The 20427-nt window shown below is 40.0% G+C and overlaps 1 protein-coding gene across 5 annotated transcripts in view; it reads left to right on the plus strand.

Moving 5' to 3' along the window:
• The window catches only part of SMURF2 (SMAD specific E3 ubiquitin protein ligase 2), a 124339-nt gene that overhangs the window by 56479 nt on the left and 47433 nt on the right, over positions 1 to 20427 (plus strand). For 4 of the 5 annotated variants that reach the window (XM_073310783.1, XM_073310779.1, XM_073310780.1 and 1 more), the window contains 7 exons: positions 731 to 796; positions 4274 to 4358; positions 6982 to 7065; positions 10561 to 10763; positions 14882 to 14966; positions 19679 to 19837; positions 20073 to 20138. In XM_073310783.1, the coding sequence (XP_073166884.1) occupies positions 731 to 796; positions 4274 to 4358; positions 6982 to 7065; positions 10561 to 10763; positions 14882 to 14966; positions 19679 to 19837; positions 20073 to 20138 (748 nt within the window). The remainder of the gene's footprint in view (positions 1 to 730; positions 797 to 4273; positions 4359 to 6981; positions 7066 to 10560; positions 10764 to 14881; positions 14967 to 19678; positions 19838 to 20072; positions 20139 to 20427) is intronic. The other variant, XM_073310781.1, reaches the window with a different exon arrangement.

The following is a 20427-nucleotide window of genomic DNA, read 5'->3' on the forward strand; positions in this document are numbered from 1 at the left end:
CAATCATAAGGCATGCCTGCCACTGAACAAAGGTTGACAAACCGCTCTGGATTGAAAAAGTTGTACTTACCTGGCTGGGCCAGTCAGACTTTTTTTCCCAGGAAGTATTCTAGTCTCCCTTCAAAAAATTGGATTCTTGAAGATGAAGAAGCAACTGAATCTCTAATTTCAAGCTGCTTGTAGTTGTCTCAGTGGTTCAACACATTGCATTTTGCTTAATTGCTTGGATTTCTTGCTGTTTAGTGTCGACTACATGCTCATTTGATTGATGGTCCAGATTAGCTGTGTCTGTGTTAACGTCTCACTTGTACTAATATCAGATGCCATGGGGACAGTGAGTTATGGTGGTGGTTGTTAACCCAATGTAGGGAGCAACCAAGTTAGTTTTTAATACCATGTGACCAGTCCAGTCTGACAGCACAATCTCCTGTGTTAAATGAGACAGCCGGAGGAAAGTAAGAATTGTGAAGAGGAAAGAACTTTGAAGTGGGTCAGAACAGTTTAAAATTTAAAAAAGGAATTAAATGGGTTTTTTTACTTTAGTAAGTTTTACTTTCAATTTTAGAAGCATGAAAATTAAATGTGCTGTCTTAAGAATTTTGTTTTTTCCCTTTTCTGAATTCTAGCAATTTTAAGGTAGCCCAGATCTTGTTTTTATGGTAATTCACAATGCTCCTTAAAAACAGCAAAATATTATATAGTTAACACTAGATATTTCCTGATTTTATAGATCAGAGGTTGGATCTATGCAAACTTGGGCCAAATGACAATGATACAGTTAGAGGACAGATAGTAGGTAAGTGTGGATTTTTTTTTTTAATTCAATTGGAACTTTGTCTTGAATTGTACTATCAGCTTCTAGATTGGTGTTTTCTGGACTAGAGTAACCATAATAATGCTTTTAAATTTGATTGCCAGAGGCCTTTGGCAATGGCTCCTGAATAACAAAGTGTGTGTGTGTGTGCGCACGCACAATCAAGCTCATGCACAGAGTTATAGAGAGAAATAACAAGGCCCAAGAAAGCAAAGTAGTGCTGAACTGAGGCAAACCAGACTACAATAATACTAGTATAAAAGTTGTATAAAACACATTAAGAGAAAACTGCCTTGAACTTTGCTGTGAAGGAGGTGACAAATGAACTCTGGGGCTAACTTCCCCTGAAAACCCAGCAAAGCTGAAATTGCTGACCTTGCTTCACGGCACCATGCAAGACACATTTTCTCTAGGTTTTGCCTAAGAGTGGATGCCTGACAAGGAGTTTTACTATAACTGGAGTGAGTTCTTCTTTGGGATAACTTCCCTAATATATCTTTTATTTTTATGGCGCTTTTTAAAATGGTCTTGCTTCAATCTCAGCTGCTGTGCTGTGTGATTCAGGTACTTTGTTCCTAAATTATTTAAGGTTTTAAACACCATAAATAACTCCCTGAAGCAGACTCATTGGAAAATAAGCAGCCACACATTTAAGTAAATGTTCTTCTTTTGCTGCATTCTGAATTTCAGTCATAGGAAGTTTAAAAGGCAGCCCTGAGTAGAGCACATTGCAATAGTTCAGCCTGGAAGTCACCACACTGTGGATCACTGTGATGGGGTCTGTATTTCTGTGGGGAAGCTGTAGTCTATGAATATTTCAGAGATGGGGGAAAAAAGATTTGGGTCTCCGTGTTCAGCTCCTGGTTATAAAACCTCCAAGTCGTGTACCTGATCCACCCTGCCAGGGATCTCTACCAATAGACAAAGCAGCCAGGCAGCAAGTGAGGGTTTCCGGATGTTTGTTACCCTCCTCAAAATACTCTGTCCATTGACACCACTGCTTTATCTTAGCTAAATTTTAACCAGCTGTTTTGCCTCAGGTCTGCAGTCTTTGTGAGGTAGTAAGGTAACATCAAGACAGAGGTGATGTAATAGGATCAATGGTGAGAGATATGTCGGTATCATTAACACGTTATTAATGCTTCAGTCCATGCTGACATATCAGTTTTCCATGGAGGTTCAGGCTAAACAGTAATGATGATAAAATAGATACTTGTAGCAACTCCCTTGGTGCTGGTGAAATATCCATAGCTACCGACTGAAACGTGCTTGAAAGTAGCGTTCATCTCTTCCCTGAGCTTGTGAAGTTATAAAGTGTGTTACATTGGAGCCATTGCTACTTCCCCCTGTAAGAACAGTATCTGTATGTTGTTTCGAGCTGTTAAGACACAAGGCATTTTTAAAGTTCAGTCAGTGCTGCCTTTAACTTGACGGATACTCTGCAAGATTCCAGAGGCTCCTACCTTGTTTCTGTTGAAAATTCATTGTTAATCTCCTTAAATTTTTCTTCACTAATACAATTTTGTTTCTGGGTGAATGGGTCCAGGTAAAACTAGGTACTTCTGGTATGATAGTTAAAGAGTAGAGAGATTTTTTTGAATCAAAATAAATTGTAGTTAAAATGAGTTGGAAGTGGGGTTAGCTTTGTAACAGGGGTGAAATAGCCTGAATTAAAGGATGGGGTAAAATTGAAAGGTAAATTATTCTATTTCAATATAATTGGTGTCTTCAGCAATTGATAGTCTAGGAAAAGAGGGACACCTTGATGTATGCCTTATGGATAAAAATCTAGGGACTCCCTGGTGAATGCCTTATAACTGAGGGCAGAGAACAGGGGGAATCTTGCCTGGGGTTACCTTTTAAAGGGGGTAAAAGAAGGGCGATGCTTTTGGGTAGTGGATACAAAGGGCACCTGAACTGTGCCTTAATCTTGCAGCTCTCTTCTGTGCCATGATTTTACTTCTGATGTGGCGGTGCAGAAAAATGAGTCCTTACTCATTACAAAATAAAGCCGTCCACTAATTTTGGTCCTTACATAGGCAAAGAGGAGGTAATTGTTTAGTTTCATTTTTGTCTGTGTGTATTGCTTGCCTACATGCAACAACATGAACTTGTAATGTGTGGGGTTGTTGCAGAATAGAGTAAATCAAGCATTTCCTTGCTCTCTAAAGAAATTAAAGGCTGTCTATATTTCTCTCTAATAAAGACCACACTCATAAAAGGTTAGGCATTAATACTGGCTAGAAATGAGGTTAATGCACACAGATACTGCAAGACTTCTTGTGTAGTTCAGCTAATGTCCCAAAATCCTGAACTTCAACACACCTTTTGGTTCAGAACTGGGCCTCTCCTTTTCAGAGGTTGCCAATAATGTTCAATTGTCTTGTGGTTTTATGATATGGGCAAATGTCCATTTGGGTCTAGATTGAGGCCATTAAACTTATTTTTGCTTCATTTGTGAACAAGATTTGAATGCAGGTGTCCTGAGATGAAAAGGTGCATTCATGTCACACAGCCAACAGAAAACAATCCTGTATTTGGTTTCATGCTTGACTAACCTCTTTAACAACAACAAAATAAATAAAATGCAACCTGAGTGTTCCGATATTTTTATACATTGCAATGTCAGGAACGAAAATTGTCCACAAAACCTGTGATTTCATAACTTCAGTGAAAAAGCTTCTGGCCTAAAAACAATGTTTTAAAATGTTTAAGACTGTAGCATGTAATACAGTTTTAGTTCGTTTATAAATTTTTTACTGTGAGTAATAAGACTACTGTTCTGATTAATGCTTTTGAAGTAGATTTAAACATATTTAAGTTGTATATCACTGATACTTGAATGTTAGTTTACGTAGATCCCTAATAACCAAAAGGTATAGTGCTCATAACATTTAAACTTTGCCTGTTTTGTGTGTTACCTTTTTTGTGTTGAATTTTCACCCTCATTCATGGTTACTAGGAAAAAAGTAAACCTTCGTGAAAATTGCATTTTCAGACCACTTAACAGGCCCAGTCTTGGTTGCTGCTTTCCATTAGAAGTGTTCCTTTTCAGTTTCTAGTTGAAGTCTGACACTGGCATTGCGCCATTCCACTTGCTATCCTAGTCATTCTGCATGGGATCAGCCACTTTGTTGTCACCAGACCAGTTGTACAGTTTTAAGCTTTGCCTAGGGAAGATAAAAATTAATTGCAATTTCAGATTTATCTTTTCTTCCCACTTTGAATTACACTTTTATCCCTAAAAGATGGGGTTTTCAAAGCAGCATGCAGAGATTTAGCTGTATGGAGCCACATATTGTCTCTGCTTAACCTTTATTAGCTATTTGGGGAGGAAGATAAAATTCAGAAAACAGTTTAACTTAGCCCTCCTCTAAGTTGTACCTTCCCTTCCAAACGTAATTGTGATTTGGATTCTGTTGCAGTATCTTTAATAATTGCCTTTTAATATTTTAATAGTAAGTCTTCAATCCAGAGACCGAATAGGCACAGGAGGACAAGTTGTGGATTGCAGTCGTTTATTTGACAATGATTTACCAGATGGGTAAGCTAACACCTATACTCACTTTACTTTTTAACCTTTAAAGTGATGAAACATCAAAGTAAAAATAGACAAATTTGTTTTTTAAATATTTGTAAACCTATAGGAGTTTTAATTTAGAAGCTAGAGACGTGCCAGTTACTGATTTAGCCTAAGTAAGTACCTTCTACAGTTATGTCTACAGTACAGCCAGGCTCGATGCTCTGAGTTTGATCCACCAGTGGTTGATTCAGCGGGTCTAGTAAAGACCCGCCAAATCGACTGAAAATTACTCTCCAGTTGATCTCTATACTCTACCCCTAACGAGAAGAGTAAGGTAAGTCGACGGGAGAGTTTCTCCCGTTGACCCCCCCGCTCCCCTGCAGCGTAGACCCCGCGGTAACTTGATCTAAGGTACGTCAACTCCAGCTATGTTGTTCACGTGGCTGGAGTTGCATTGCATAGGTCGACTTACCGTGGTAGTGTAGACATAGCCTTACTCAGAATGATTGCTAACGAGTGCCACCGCTAAATTGACCGCCGGTGGATTGATTGCAGAGCGTCGATCACTGCCGTAGTGTAGACCTGCCCTAATAGTTTGAGCATTGTTGATCTGTTTGCCCATTTGGAGGGCAGGAGGAGAGCATGTTATATCAGTGAATGAATGAAAGTATATACTCAAGAACCCACATCTGGTTTAAGAATTCTAGAACAGATAATTGACTTACATGAATATAATGTAAATCTAAGTGATAACTAACATTCTTGAACAGCCCTGCTTCAGCCACAAGATAATCTAAGCGGACCCAGTGCCCTAATTTTGTACCCTGTGTAATGTGAGAGCATGCCCAAAATGTCTTCTACAGAGCTGTAGAGAGGATAGAGTATTGTAAAAATGGGTCTCTCTTCTTCTCGCTTGTAAATCAAGAAAACAGTATTGTTCAAGGTCGTGGAGACTAAGTTCTTGCTGTACTTACCTGCCAAAGGCTGGATTCAGGATATTTTTTCCTTTATGAAAACTGATGAGATCAATACCTAAAGCAGTTTGGGGAGTTCAGAAAAGTGTTCTGTTTTAGGTGCTTCGGCTAGCATCAGCATAGCAGAGGAAAGACAGAATTCTGAATGTGAGTCTTGGCAGGGAGAGACAGGAGATAGTTTCAATTTTCATTGAAAAATCAGTTATCGCTTGTAAGTGATAAACCACATTGTAGTGTTGCTTCAGAGTCTGAAGAAGTTTTAAGAAAATTCTAAAAAGGTATGTAAGTCACTGTTAAATATTTCCCTTCTAAATATTTCTTAGTTAATTGTATAAATGCAGAGCTAGTCTAAACCTTTGAGAGAATTTTTAATGGAAAAATAAAATAGAAAAGTCCTGTAACTTAAGGACAAATACAGTAAAAGCTTTTTTATCTGACATGTTGGGGAAATGGGGGAGTGCCTGTAAGTGAAAAATTCCAGTTAACTAAGAAGGGGGTGGGGGTGCAGAGCTGGGGGTTGGGCCATGGGAGGGAGTGCAGAGTTGGGGCACGGCACGGGATGGGGTGCAGAGCATGGGTTCTGGGAGGGGAGTTAGGGTTCTGGGAAGGGGCTCGGGGCAGGGAGTTGGGGCACAGGAGGAGTTTCAGGGTGCTGGATCCAGGAGGCGCTCACCTCTAGTGGCTCCCTGCAAGCGACGACCTGTCCCTAGGTGAAGGCGCTGCTAGGCAGCTCTGTACACTGCCCCTGCTCTGCCATGGGAGCTGCGGGGACGGCAGCTGTGGGTGGAGGCAGCGCACAGAGCCCTCTAGCCACGCCTCCCCCTAGAAGCAGCAGGAACAGGTCGTCGCTTCCAGGGAGCCACGCAGAGCTAGGTAGGGAGCCTGCCGATCCAGCACCAACCAGACTATAAACCGGACTTTCTATAAAGATTAGAAATGCCGGTTTATGGAGCTTTCCGGATAACACAGCTTTTACAGTAGTAATTTTTATCAAAGGAAATTGGTGCAAAAAAGATACTGTGCATGATTGCATTTTTGTTATCACAAAAAGAGAAGTTTGATTGCACCAGAGAACTTCTGGTGCTTCACATTAACTTGCTGCCCAGCATTTGTAACAGATGCCTAAATCATTAGCAGTGGTTGAACTGAATTTTAAGGAATTTATATATTTCAGAGGAAAAGGTGAAGAGAAAATATCTTGCAACAAGCTTTTTAGCTATGACATTAGGAGTAATGTTTTAGTTTACATGAGATAAGTCTGTTTACAGGATGTTTCATTTTTAATAAGTATAGATAAATTATGTTAATCCACCATATTTAATAGAAATTATATTGAAACAACAGAGTTTATTGGAAGCAGTTGCCAAATAATAAAAAACTGAGCATATTATCAAACATGAAATACTTTTATTAGGAAACTTTTGGAGTATTTGAAGTTAATTTCAATTTGAATAGTTACTGAATGTGAAGGCACAACATTGTTAATGATTTGTCTGGCTTCAAGAAGAAAACATTTTATTAATTCTGAGAGTTGAGCTTTCACTGTTCAGCTACTATGATTGATAATAGATGATGTGTTCCTGAGTTGGCTGTTGTGTTAGAAACATTTTTGTGCCCTGGTTTCCTGGAAATATCACTCATTGCCTTATCTCTCAATGTCCGAATTCTAGTTGGGAGGAGCGGAGAACTGCCTCTGGAAGGATCCAATATTTAAATCACATTACACGGACAACTCAGTGGGAACGACCAACACGGTAAGAAATTATAAGCCATGCCTACAGTGGAGTTCACTTACTGATTGAAAGTACTGAGCACCCACAGCTCCCATTGGGCTCAAGAGTATGTGCTCAGCAATCCCTGAAAATCAGGCCCCAGATGGGATATATTCTCCCCCCTCCTGCTTAATCACAGGAATCATTCCAGTTAGATATCTCTGTACTGGTCTTCATATCACTGATTTTTTGGTGGATTTCATCACTGTGGAACCCGAAGAATGCCAGTCTTTACACAGTGGGCTTTATGAAAAAGGGATTCTGACTGGTTGACAAATGTCTGCAGATATGCTATAACTATATGGGTCAGAACTCTTAAGCTGATTGTTACAAATATGTAACCAGTTTTTGAAATCAGTATAGTCAGCTCCAGTTACAATAGCAGTCAAATCTGTCAACCTTCATTTCCTCAAACCAAGTGGACTTCTGCTATTATCTAAGCCGTAAATAGTCTCTGTGCATTTTATTCTGGAGCTTTTTGCAGACCCTCTGTGTCTTCTCTTCCTTCCTCAATAGCCCTTATCCTTTGGAAAATTCACTGTGCATAAGGAATAGATGAGCAAATGACCTGCACTGTTAAACTTTCAGTTCTACTATATGCCTGCATTTCTCAATTGAAAGTACTGGCTATTTAATAATTTTATTTATGAATTTATATTTTCTTGATTATATAAAAATGTCTATCCTAAGGTCTAGACACACAAATGTGTCCCTAGTTTTGTACTGTGGAATGTGTGGGTAGACTGTTGTGCCTATATGGATCCCCATTTGACACATTGGAGGTTCTAGAGTAGCAGCCGTGTTAGTCTGTATTCGCAAAAAGAAAAGGAGTACTTGTGGCACCTGCATCCGATGAAGTGAGCTGTAGCTCACGAAAGCTTATGCTCAGATAAATTTGTTAGTCTCTAAGGTGCCTCAACTCCTTTTCTTTTTATTGGAGGTTCTGTGAAGGATCATTGTATGAACCCATAATGTTTATAACTCTTCTTCACCAACCCAAACAATCAGGACCAACAATTTCTACCTCACTTGTCCCATTTACACTATCCTCATCTGACACCCTTCTCAAAACATAATGCGGGGACGGACAGACAAGTCTTGTAGGATACCCTGAAGTTCCATATGCTCTAATCCCTCCACTGGGGTCCCTCCCAGTGACCCCATCCCATCTCCTGATCTCTTTTGCATCCACTTCTGTCGTGCTCTTCTCCTTACCCTCTCACTGTCCTCTGGCTCTTCCCTCCCCGCCCAGCCCCAACAAACATCTCTCCCATCTTAAAAAAAAATATGTATCCTTGGCCTCACTTTGCCTCTCCAGCTACCACCCTGTCTTCCTTCTCCCTTTCATCTCTAAGCTCATTGAACATGCTGTTTACAATTCTTGCCTGGAGTTCCTCTCCTCCAATTCCATTCTAGACCTTTTCCGTTCTGTCTTCTATCCCTTGCATTCAGCTGAAACCACTCTCGACAAAGCCTTTAATGTCCTCCTTCTTAGCTAAAGCTCAGAACCGCCACTCCATCCTCCTCGACTTGTCAGCCACCTTTGACACAGTTTACCATGCTTTTCTTGAACTCTGTACTGCTTTGGTTTCCTTGACTCCGACCTCTTCTGATTCTCCTATCTCTCTAATTACTCCTTCAGCGTGTCCTTTTGGAGGATCCTTCTAATCCTCCCTCCAACTTTCTGTGGTGGTTCGGAGGTCATAGTCTTCTTGCTTTACACTTTTTTTGTCTCTGGGTAATCTCATCCACAAACACAAACTTAACCTTCATCTCTATGCTGGTGACTCCCAGATCTACCTCTCTTCTCTGGAACTGTCTCCTTCTCTCCAAAATAAAATCTGGGCCTGTGTCTCTGACATCACCTTGTGGATGTCGAGCTGCCAGCTCAAGCTAAACATGGCTAAAACAGAGCTCCTAATTTCCCCCACCCCCAAAGTCCTCCCTGCCACCTCCTTTCTCTATCACAGTGGACAACACCAGCATCCTGCCTGTCACTCCCTGGGTTTGTAACCAGGCACCCTCTGCGACCCAGATCTCTGTCTAGGTCCTCACATCCATGCTATGTCTAAATCTCACTGATTGTTGTTCTGCATAACACCAGTAAGTTATGGCCTTTTCTATCCATTCACACAGCTAAAACTTTCATACAAGCCCTCGTCATCTTGCATCTCTCTTACTGCAATATCCTTCTTTCTGGCCTTGACAAATGCAATCTTGCCCCACTCATATCTGTTCAGAATGCTGCTGCAAAGATCATTTTCCTAGCTTGTTGCTTTTATTATGTCGCCCTTCTCTTTGAATCCCTTCACTGGCTCCCCCTTCTCTATTGTATCAAACATAAGCTGCTTGTATTTACTTTTAAGGCCCATCATAGTCAATGCTCACCCTACCTGTCATCATTCATTTGCTATCAAGCTGTCAGTGCTCACCTCCTATCAGCCCAGGATTTCAACCTCCATTGCCCACTTATTTTCAAATAGACACTTGTGTTACCCATGCACTTGGGAGGAGCACCCCATTAACATCAACATAGCTATCTCATTATCCACTTTCAAATCCCACCTGAAAAATCTTTTGTCATGATTCCTACAAAATACTGGACAATAGTTAAGCTGCTAATGTGCGTGGACTGCTGCCTATTGTTCTGACTAATATTGTCTTATTGTTTACTTGTGTGTATCTATCCATCTGTTGTCTCTTGTCTTATAATTAGATTGTAAGCCCCTTGGGACATGGACTGTCTTTTTTTGTTTGGTGTCTGAACAGTGCCTATTGCAGTGGGGGTCCTGGTTTATGACGAGGGCTCCTAAGCATTATGGAAATGCTCAAGTAATGTCTGACCAAGGGTGAAAGTTCCAGAGCTTCAGGCCCCTCAATAAAAATACCGTACTGCCAGCCCCCGTTCCTCCCCCTTTTTTTTTTAAAGTGTGTGGCGAGGTGCTAAATCAAGTGCTTCCCATGATCTAGACTGCTGCCGCAGCAGAGAGCAGCAGTCTTTAAGGTAGGCAGAACCCATAATAATTTGAGCTAAAATGAATGCCCTGAGTTGTATCTGGAAGCTAGTTGACAGCCAGTGCTTTTCAGAGAGCACAGGCATAACGTGCTTCCAGCAAGAAGCGCTGCTAAGCTAGTGGATTGCTACATTCTGCACTAACTAATGTTTTCAAATGGTCTTCAGATGTAACCCATGTAGAGGACACTGGACGAATGTATGACTAGCTTAGCAAAGTCTACATACAAAAGAATAGTTTGCTGCCTTATCAAAGCAGTCTTTGACACAGCGGATACCTGAACATTTCTCACCTGTTTTATGAAATTAAGACTTAAACATGAGTGACTATTTCCTGCACTTTTAGTGACTGATGCTTTTATCTATTGTATGTAAATGTTGTTTCATAAAGGATAGATGTGGTTGGAGAGAATAATTTCCTTGGTTACAAAAGGCAGTAACCTTATCTCATTACCTCTCAACAGACCAGCATCTGAATATTCTAGTCCAGGCAGACCTCTGAGCTGCTTTGTGGATGAGAACACCCCAATTACAGGAACAAATGGTGCGACATGTGGACAGTCATCAGATCCCAGACTGGCAGAGAGAAGAGTCAGGTCTCAAAGACACAGGAATTACATGAGCAGAACACATTTACATACTCCTCCTGACCTGCCTGAGGGATACGGTATGTGAGTTAAAAAATAGCGTGACATTATTCCAGTCCTTTAAGAAATTAGGTAAATGGGGTTCCCTCTTCCCCTGCTCTTTGTAACTTTTTTTGATCCTCTTTCTTTGATAACTGGTTTAAAATGCTGATCTGTCTGGGGTCTGCACAAAGTCTTAAACTTAAGATTGGACTTCAGATGATAGGCTTATTGTAAAGCAGTCAAAAATTCTGTGAGGGAGGATGGAGCACATTTTCTCATTCCATTGTTCCTGTAGTTTGTTCTCTGGACAATTTAGTGACATTTCTACAAATGGGAAGTAAATACTTCCCTGCACTGTTTCACAATTAGGTGAAGAAATGTGCCAAATGGAGACCATTAGTGAAGGGCAGACAAAAATGGTAACTGCATTTGGAACTAATGAATTTTTCTTTAAGATTTTTGCTATTCCCAGAATATGTATTTGTTTCCATAGTAGATTCTTACAAGCGTGCACTTAAGTGATTGGACATGTACCACATGTATTAATCTGCAATTGAGCATACATGTTCAATGGTCAAATGGGCAAACTTAGGTATGATTTGTGGTTAAGTTAAAGAAAGGACTTTGATACATTTTATAAGCTCTTTATCAAGATTAATTTAAATTTAAAAGCATAATTCGATTCTCTTACCTTCTATACCTAAATTAAAGTGGGAAGGTTTATTTGTGCCTTAAGAGGGGAGGGAGAAACTCTTGCAGTTTTTAATCTTGCAGCACAGAGCTCAGTATGTGGGCAAAACTCTAACTGCAGTGGGAGTTGGAACAGGCCATATACCAGCATTTTGGAAAGTCCTCCCTTATATTTCGTTAGTGTGTAGATGATGGATGATAAATTGCAAGTTAAGAACTAGAAAGGAGGAAGCCTGGTGCCAGTAGAAACGTACATTACAATAAGATTGATTAGAAAGAGGCTGGAAAATCATGGAACTCGTTAAAAATCATACGGCTTTCCCCCCACAATTTACAGAGGTTCACCTACTTTGTTTCCATAGTATTTAAAAAGGAGGCCATCACTACTACATCCTAAAGCAGTTCAACCTAGTGGATAGAGTATTGGGCCAGGACTCAGAAGATCTGGGTTCTGAGGATGTTGTGAAGGCCAAAACTATAGCAGGGTTAAAAAAATAACTAGATAAGTTCATGGAGGATAGGTCCATCAATGGCTATTAGCCAGGATGGGCAGGGATGGTCATAGACTCCAACTTCCCCTCTGCCCTGCAGGTGCTGCCCCGCCCCTCCACCCCCTTGCCCCACCCTCCGTTCCCCCAAGTCCCTGCCCTGCCTCCTTACCGCCTCCTTCCCTGAGTGCGCCACATCCCCACTCCACCCCCTCCCTTGAGGAAAGTCCTAAGCGCCACCAAACAGCTGTTAGGCCGTGGGCGGGAAGCGCTGCGAGGGGGAGGAGTAGGGACGCAGTGCGCTCGAGGGAGGAGGAGGGGATGGGGGTGTGGGGAGCTTGGCTGCCGGTGATTTTTCCCACGGAGTTGGCATTTATGGGGATGGTGTCCCTAGCCTTTGTTTGCCAGATGCTGGGAATGGGTGACAGGGAATGGATCAGTTGGTGATTACCTGTTCTGTTCTTTCCCTCTGGGGCACCTGGCATTGGCCACTGTCGGAAGACGGGATACTGGGCTAGATGGACCTTTGGTCTGACCCAGTATGGCCGTTCTTTTGTTCTATTCCTGGCTCTGCCACTGGAGTGCTGGATGACCTTGGGCAAGTCTGTGCCTCAGTTTCCCCATCTGTAAAATGGGGATAATGGTACTGCAAAGCACTTTGAGATCCACTTTTAACTGAATTGTCTTGTTAGACTGACTTCACACTTGGTAAGGCAACTCACATCTTTTCATGTATTTGTACCTGCTCCTCTATTTTCCATTCCATGCATCTGATGAAGTGGGTTCTAGCCCATGAAAGCTTATGCTCAGATAAATTTGTTAGTCTCTAAGGTGCCACAAGGACTCTTCCTTGTTTTCACTGTGTAAGAGTGGAGTGTTGTTGTTACACTTTGATCATGTCACATTTGGTCAGGTAAGCTATAGTGGATGACATAAGTAGTTAACGTCTGCATGGTAATGTGATCTTAGAATCATAGAATATCAGGGTTGGAAGGGACCTCAGGAGGTCATCTAGTCCAACCCCCTGCTCAAAGCAGGACCGATCCCCGACTAAATCATCCCAGCCAGGGCTTTGTCAAGCCTGACCTTAAAAACTTCTAGGGAAGGAGATTCCACCACCTCCCTAGGTAACGCATTCCAGTGTTTCACCACCCTCGTCGTGAAAAAGTTTTTCCTAATATCCAACCTAAATCTCCCCCACTGCAACTTGAGACCATTACTCCTTGTTCTGTCATCTGCTAAAAAAATCTTGTGCCTCAACATTTCCTAAAATCAAGTGCTTTTAGCTATACAATAGATTTAATTGCACTTCATGAAGTTTCAGTTTTTAAAATTGGTAGACTTCTGGCACAACTGAACAAGCCCTTACCCATGTGGCTAGAACAGATACTCACACCATTGTAAGTGTAGCTGGCCAAGTTGACTCCATCTCTCATAATACCTATAAAAACACTTAAACACAGAGATAATGCTGTAATCTCATTAAATATCTAATCTTTTTAGTGGAAGTTTTTGCATTTGATGTGGTATTCCTCATTATCTAGAGGCTTTTATAGGACACTACCAGCTGGTAGTAGAGACATACCTATGTTATGGATAATAACTTGTTAAATACCTAGATATCTGGGTCAAGGACATCTGAATTGACTCTTTAGGGAAGTGGAACATTTTAAAGTAAAACATGGAATATTTAGTAGCTGCTTTGAATTTATGCTTTTTTTTTTAAAGGCTGCATTCTCGTCAAATATTGTATCCAGACTTAATCTTTCTAGTGTACACGTAGGGGAATATTGGAATACTTTTATTTTAGACTACTTGAGAAACTTTACCACATTTGGTAGTTCTGGAAGGCTGGTACAAAGACTGTTTTCAGACATGTTTCCACATTGTTCAGTTGCTGGTATAACACTACACTTAGGCTTCGTCTGCACCACGCAGCTTTTAGCGACACGGCTGTGCCATTACGGCTGTGCTGCTATAAGGCACGCGGTGTAGCTGCTGTTTGAGGGCAGGAGAAAGCTTTCTTCCTGACACACAACTTCTACCTCCCGCGAGCAGTAGCAGCTTTGTTGGCAGGAGAGTCTAAAGTCTAAAGTCTGCTGCAGTTTCCACGGTAAACATCTGATGAAGTGAGCTGTAGCTCACGAAAGCTCATGCTCAAATAAATTGGTTAGTCTCTAAGGTGCCACAAGTACTCCTTTTCTTCCTGCCAACAAAGTGCTGTTCACACCGACATTATTTGTCTGTAAAACTTTTGTCGTTCGTGGGGGGTGTTTAACACCTCTGAATGACAAAAGTTTTGCCGACAAAGTTCCAGTGTAGACAAACCTGAGACACTCTCTACATGGAACTTTTACTCCTGTTTATAACCATGTAATATGTGTTAGTTTAGTGTTTGTAAAATGTGTGCTATTCTAGAGTTTAGGCACTGCCCTAAAGGAAATAAAATCCCGGTATTGTTGAGGCTTTATTATGTAATCCCAGATGTAGACACAATTCCAGAAGAAACTGAAACCTTTGTCTCATAATTGACTCCTGTAAACTGCAAAGAAAAGATACTGCTCTCCTATCCATATCTACAAATTTGTAGTATTTTCCCAAAACTCTGAGACTGTAGAAGAACCATTCCATGCCTCTCGCAAAAACAAATATCTAAAAACTGTCAGACTGCCAATTTTCAAGGCTTGCTACTATGCTAATTGACTCTGATTTGGATTTCTTAGTTGGACGCCACATGCAACCTGCTGAGCCTGCTGTCAGGAAGCCTAGCTCTCTGCATGTTAATCCAATGACAGTACCTAGAAACCCTTCCATGTAAAAAATCTGTTTAATCACTTTTTTAGAGCATCTCGTCTTTTGAGCAGGGCTGTTTGTCTATAACCTTGTAGTATGAGCTGAATTACTTTTTTCTTTTCCTTTTTCCTTTCATGCATGTCTATCTTTTTGGTTGTTCTTATTTATTTTATCTCAATTAACAGAGCAAAGGACAACTCAGCAAGGTCAGGTCTATTTCCTGCATACTCAGACCGGTGTAAGCACATGGCATGACCCAAGAGTACCAAGGTAAGAAAAGAACTCACATGTCTTTATTGTTATATGAAGTCTTAAATTAAACAGGACTCTCTTAAAATTGCTTGTCCTCCAATATTGCACTGTTTAATGTTACTTAAGAGAATATGCAGACTGGCGTGGTAGATGAAACACCCCTCCGCCCCCCCCTTCAGTCCCACCCCTCCACAGCAATCCAGCTTGTCATCTTAACATAAGCCACTCAACAAAATAAATGACACCCCTTGCATCAAAAACTAAGACTTGAAAGAATTCTTCAATAATAGAAAGTCTCAGAGAACAAATTAAACTGTTTTTATGAAAGAAAGTATAGTACCTAATGGTGTTAGTATCAGATATAGCCCCAATGATTATAACCAAGTCTGGCTTTTTATCCCTAATAAAATAATGGAAAAATCACAAAGGCTTTGTCTAAACTACACAGCGTAAACTCAGTTTGTCGGCGCTTTTGCTGACAAAATACTTCCACCCTCTATGAGCGGAGTTCTCCTGCTGACAACGCGAGCATTCACACAGGCACTTGCCATGGCAAAACTTTTGTCTTTTGGGGGCGGGGGGTTAAGCACCTGTGAACTGCAAAAGTTTTGTTGTTCAATTGGCAGTGTAGACAAAGCCTTAATACGTAGGGCTGGCTCGTCAAAAATTCTCAGCTCCCGCTGAGAGAAATGGGAGCTCCCAGAAGCTCAGCAACCTGGCTTCTGCCTTTAGGTACCTAAATGAGAACTGAACTCTTGTAAAAATCTGGCCTATAGAAGATAACTGAACCATGAAAATTTAGCAACATAAATTTAAGTGCAAATCTTGTCAGACAAACTGGATTATATTTTATTTGCAGACAAGCCTGGGAATTTAAATTCCTAACTGTGCTGGACATTAAAAATTGTGGATTTAACACACATTGGTTTTATGGCTCATTACAACAATTTTAACACATTCTGCTGCCTACTCACCCTTCTTTGCCCTATGACTGCAGAGGTGCTAAGTGCCCACTTCATTTTAAGTGGTCTCCTAACCACCCCTTGTGTTTAACAATCTGTTCCACCTTATATTTAGCTGCAACACTCTCGGGTTACCTTCTGCAGATTTGAGGAAGAGCTCTGTAAAGCTTGTCATAGAATCAATTCATAGAATCTCAGGGTTGGAAGGGACCTCAGGAGGTCATCTAGTCCAAACCCCTGCTCAAAGCAGGACCACCTTTTCCAACAATAGAAGTTGGTCCAATAAAAGATATTACCTGACTTATCTTGTGGCTCCAGGTTATTTTGTTGACAGAATAAAAAAAATTGAAGAGAATATGGTGGATATCTTGTTTGTTAATTTTTAATAATGCATTGGATACAATATCTTATGGTCTCACAATCAAAATAATTCAATTTGGCTTGGGTATGAATACTAACCCATGGTTTAGAACTAGTTGAAGGACTGTAAATAAAAGGGTAATGAGAAATGACAGTTTTTGAAGCTGAGAAAGACGTGTAGTGTATTACTTCAGAATTAGGAGTTACATCCCTTTTCATTAAATATCTTCCTTTAATGATCTGGAAGAAGGGAGCAGGCAGCACATATATGAAATGTAAGTATTACACTAATTTGGGAGGAGATATTATGAACACCACTGAGGACAAGGCACTAATACAAAGGGACTTAGATGTGTTAGAAAGGGATGCTTGAAACAGCAAAATATTATTTAACTTGGAAAATGTAAGCCAATTTGTTTTTGTAAAAAAGGTAACTTGCAACATTGATATTCAATGGGATATAGAAGTCATTGAAAATGGTGGGATACACCTAGAGGTGACCATGGACAGCGTTTGTAATAGTCAAAAAGATCCAGTGTAAGGCTGTGTGTACAGGGGTATTGTATAGTGGAGCCAAGAGGGAATACTCAGACTGTTCCTTGGATATGGTAGTTAGTTCAGGGCATCTCATTACCCAAAGACAAATGGGTAGGAGTACACACAAGAGAACCAAAGTGATAAAAGGGCTAGAAGGGACTGACTTGATTCTTTACACACAAAAAGCTAATGTGTACAGCTTAGTTAACCATTTAAAGGGGAAGATTAATCTGAAGTGGGCAAATATCAGGAGGAAGGGGGATGTAACTAGGACAGGGGTTCTCAAACTGGGGGTTGGCCTCTACCCTAAACCCCGCTTTGCCTCCAGCATTTATAATGGAGTTAAATATATAAAAGTGTTTTAAACTTATTTGGGGGGGGTCGCACTCAGAGGCTTGCTATGTGAAAGGCGTCACCAGTACAAAAGTTTGAGAACCACTGAACTAGGAGTAATGAATTAATTAAGCGGGAAAAGAGATCACGAAAATATTCCATACATTGATGAGATGTACTAAATTCTGGAATGGTCTCCCAAGGGAAATGGGGAAGCCCAATTTTCTTGACATATTTGAAACTAGATTATGTGCTAGAAAAATGTGCTGGGCAGAATAAATTCTGCCTTTTCAGGGAGATGGCAAGGCTAATCCAATACATCTTTCCATCTCCACTTTCCAGAAGATTGAGGTTTACTGTCCCACTCATTAAACATGTCCCTGTCTGTAAAGAGAGAGAATATTGTTAGTTTAAAAAAAAAAAAAGAATCCTTGTTAACGCACTGGAAGCTCTTTAAGATTATTACCTCCTAAAATCTGCAGATGCTAATGTAAAAATGGCATATACAGCCCTAAATTGGCAGCCAGCCCTGAGATTTATAAGAAACTTAACAATTTTGTGGTTGGCTGCTGCTCATGTTTCTTCCCATGTAAATGGATGTTGGATTGCCAGAAATGAGTAAGGTACTTCAAACCATAGTTTGAAGAATAAAAATTAAAGGTTTTAATGAAAAAGTGACACGTTTGCTGTGTGATATACTACTCTTGAGACAAGAAAAATACCTTTCTTGTGACATTGTCCTGAATCTTTGGTGACTATGGAGAAGATTTTCTAAAACGCAAAAGGCAATTAAGCAGCTGACGTGAAATTGTCAGCTGCCATTTGTGCCTTGGAAAGCGTGTGATGCAGGGGAAGATTTTCTGTCATTTTATGTGGGCAATATATTCTCTATCTTGCAGCGTAGAACTACTCTCCATTTTGTATGTGGGGACTTTTTAAAAAAAATACACCTTAATTTATCCACACTTTTTGTGCCTCAGATAATCGAAGTTGCAAATGAGAGCATATTGACATTTAGTTGTTTGTGGGTGTGGTCAGGTGGCTTTACATCTACTTCCATCATTTTGCCCTGTCATTATTTACAGCTACAGACTGTTGATGCAAGAAAGGAGGGTTTAGAAATTATACCTGTAGCCTATATAAGTACACTGCCTCTCTCTTAAACAGATCAGCCTCATTTTGGTTGTTCATGTTGGGGATGCGGAAGGAAACCCAAATTCTAGAGTGGTGGCAGAATACAACAACACTTATATTCACCTACTTTTGTATTTAATAGATTTAATTAAGAGCAGCACACACTTCTCAAACTGTAATTATAATGTAAATGATAGAAGCTGCTGCGTGATAGCAAGAGGTCAGTGGATTTGCAAATTAACAATTTCGAAAAATTGATTTATTAAAATGTTTTGGACAAAAATTATTTGCTTGGTATTTATTGCTCCACCTAAAAAGGTGAGCTACTAAAAAGATTTCCTTTCACTATACTTATTGTAATCTTCTAAATTCTTTCATATATCCTGTGTTAAAATACTATTTTGTAACTGTTTACAATGACGCTACTCTTTTGTGAATCAAAAGCAGAACTGCTATGCTTCATATCCTACAACAGGACTGCACAAAGGGTATAGTGGGGTTGACTGTTTTCTACATTAGTTGAAGACTGCCATTGTTACAAACTGGTAGAGAATTGGGGCACTGGTCCTTTTACAAAAGATGCCAAACGTTTAAAGATGCAGCATAATAATTTGCTCTGTAAAAAGTCATAATTATGTATTTGAGGCCAAATTGCTTCATGAGTTACATATGCCCTACTTCCAAAGATGTTAACAGAAGTTGAGCTAGAATACCTAAAGGTTGTCAGGGAGAAGGGATGTTTTTTATTCCTCAGAGAAATGCTATGCAGTTTTTAAAAACCACTGTATTCATCTTAAATAAATTAACCTGCAAATGCTACTTGCATTCATCTGACTTTAATAGAGATTACCTGAGACCACTTAATTGTTTACGTAAAATACTAGTTAAAGAGCTTTTCTTGCATCTAACTGTTTGTTTTTTAAAACAGTCAAAAATGGTTTTTGGTTTGGGCAGATATCCATGCATAAATCTTCATGGAAAATGTAACTAATCAGAAACGTGGTTTTGTTTTGTGGGAGTTTTTTAAATGTGATTGAGTGGCTTAAATGATTAATATTATTTTTAAAACTGTTTATTGTCAAAACTGGCGCAACTCCTGTTGGCAAATATGGTGGCAGCTTTTATTTTTGTTTTAAGTCTGTATTAAATTAGTATCTGATTGTTATTTTGTAAAAATGAAGATTATGTAATAACTGCTTTTCTAACGCGTGTGTAGTCGGGTGTGTATATTTTCATTTTCTTTGGTAGGCTTGTACCTTGGGAGTAGAGATTCCAGCTGAACAGATTAAGTTTCTGAAACAATACATTTTCTCAGACTTCATGGAATTGTTCTGTTACATTTACACTTGTTTGGCTCAGAAGCCAAATGCTGAGGTATTTTTTATTTTATATTTGTTTTTGCAGGGATCTTAGCAACATCAATTGTGAAGAGCTTGGTCCACTGCCTCCTGGATGGGAGATCCGTAATACAGCAACAGGCAGAGTTTATTTTGTCGACCATAACAACAGAACGACACAGTTTACAGATCCACGGCTGTCTGCTAATTTGCACTTAGTTTTAAAGTAAGTTTGAAAAGTGTACAATGCATATTAATTTTAATATTAGAACAAGAGGGTGACTCTTGTGAGAATGCTTGTTATAAGCCAAGGTGCATTCTGTCATTCTGTGTTATGTAAACTCTCTTCAATAGTATTTGCCCTTTAATTAACATGCTGCAGGCATCTGTGTGTATAACATAGTATATATGAGAGCTTTGATTACTATATAAATATTTTCATCTCTACCACCCTTCAACAGGGGCGTGGCCACTGTGATGTCATGGGGGGGCAGGTGCCGTCCCATGGAAGAGATCTGCCACCCCAGGTGAGATATTGTATAACAGTGGCATTTATCCAGGGACAGTAGAAGCGTTGTCTGCTGTACCTTTTTACATTGTCTTCAGATTTTAACGTTTTAATCTATGGGGTAACAAACTGATTAAAAAAAATTAGATTACATATTTTGTTGTCATTAAAATGAAAAATTGATGCATTGGGCCAGGGAGCAAGTAGCTAGGTATCCTTCCACAGTTTGTCTAGCTCTCTAATAAAGACAATTAGAAACGTTCTGAACATAAAGAACCACTCATTGGAAATGGAGCTACTACTAAACA

This window comes from Lepidochelys kempii, chromosome 14 (genome assembly GCF_965140285.1).
Source record: "Lepidochelys kempii isolate rLepKem1 chromosome 14, rLepKem1.hap1, whole genome shotgun sequence".
Classification (NCBI taxonomy): domain Eukaryota; kingdom Metazoa; phylum Chordata; order Testudines; family Cheloniidae; genus Lepidochelys; species Lepidochelys kempii.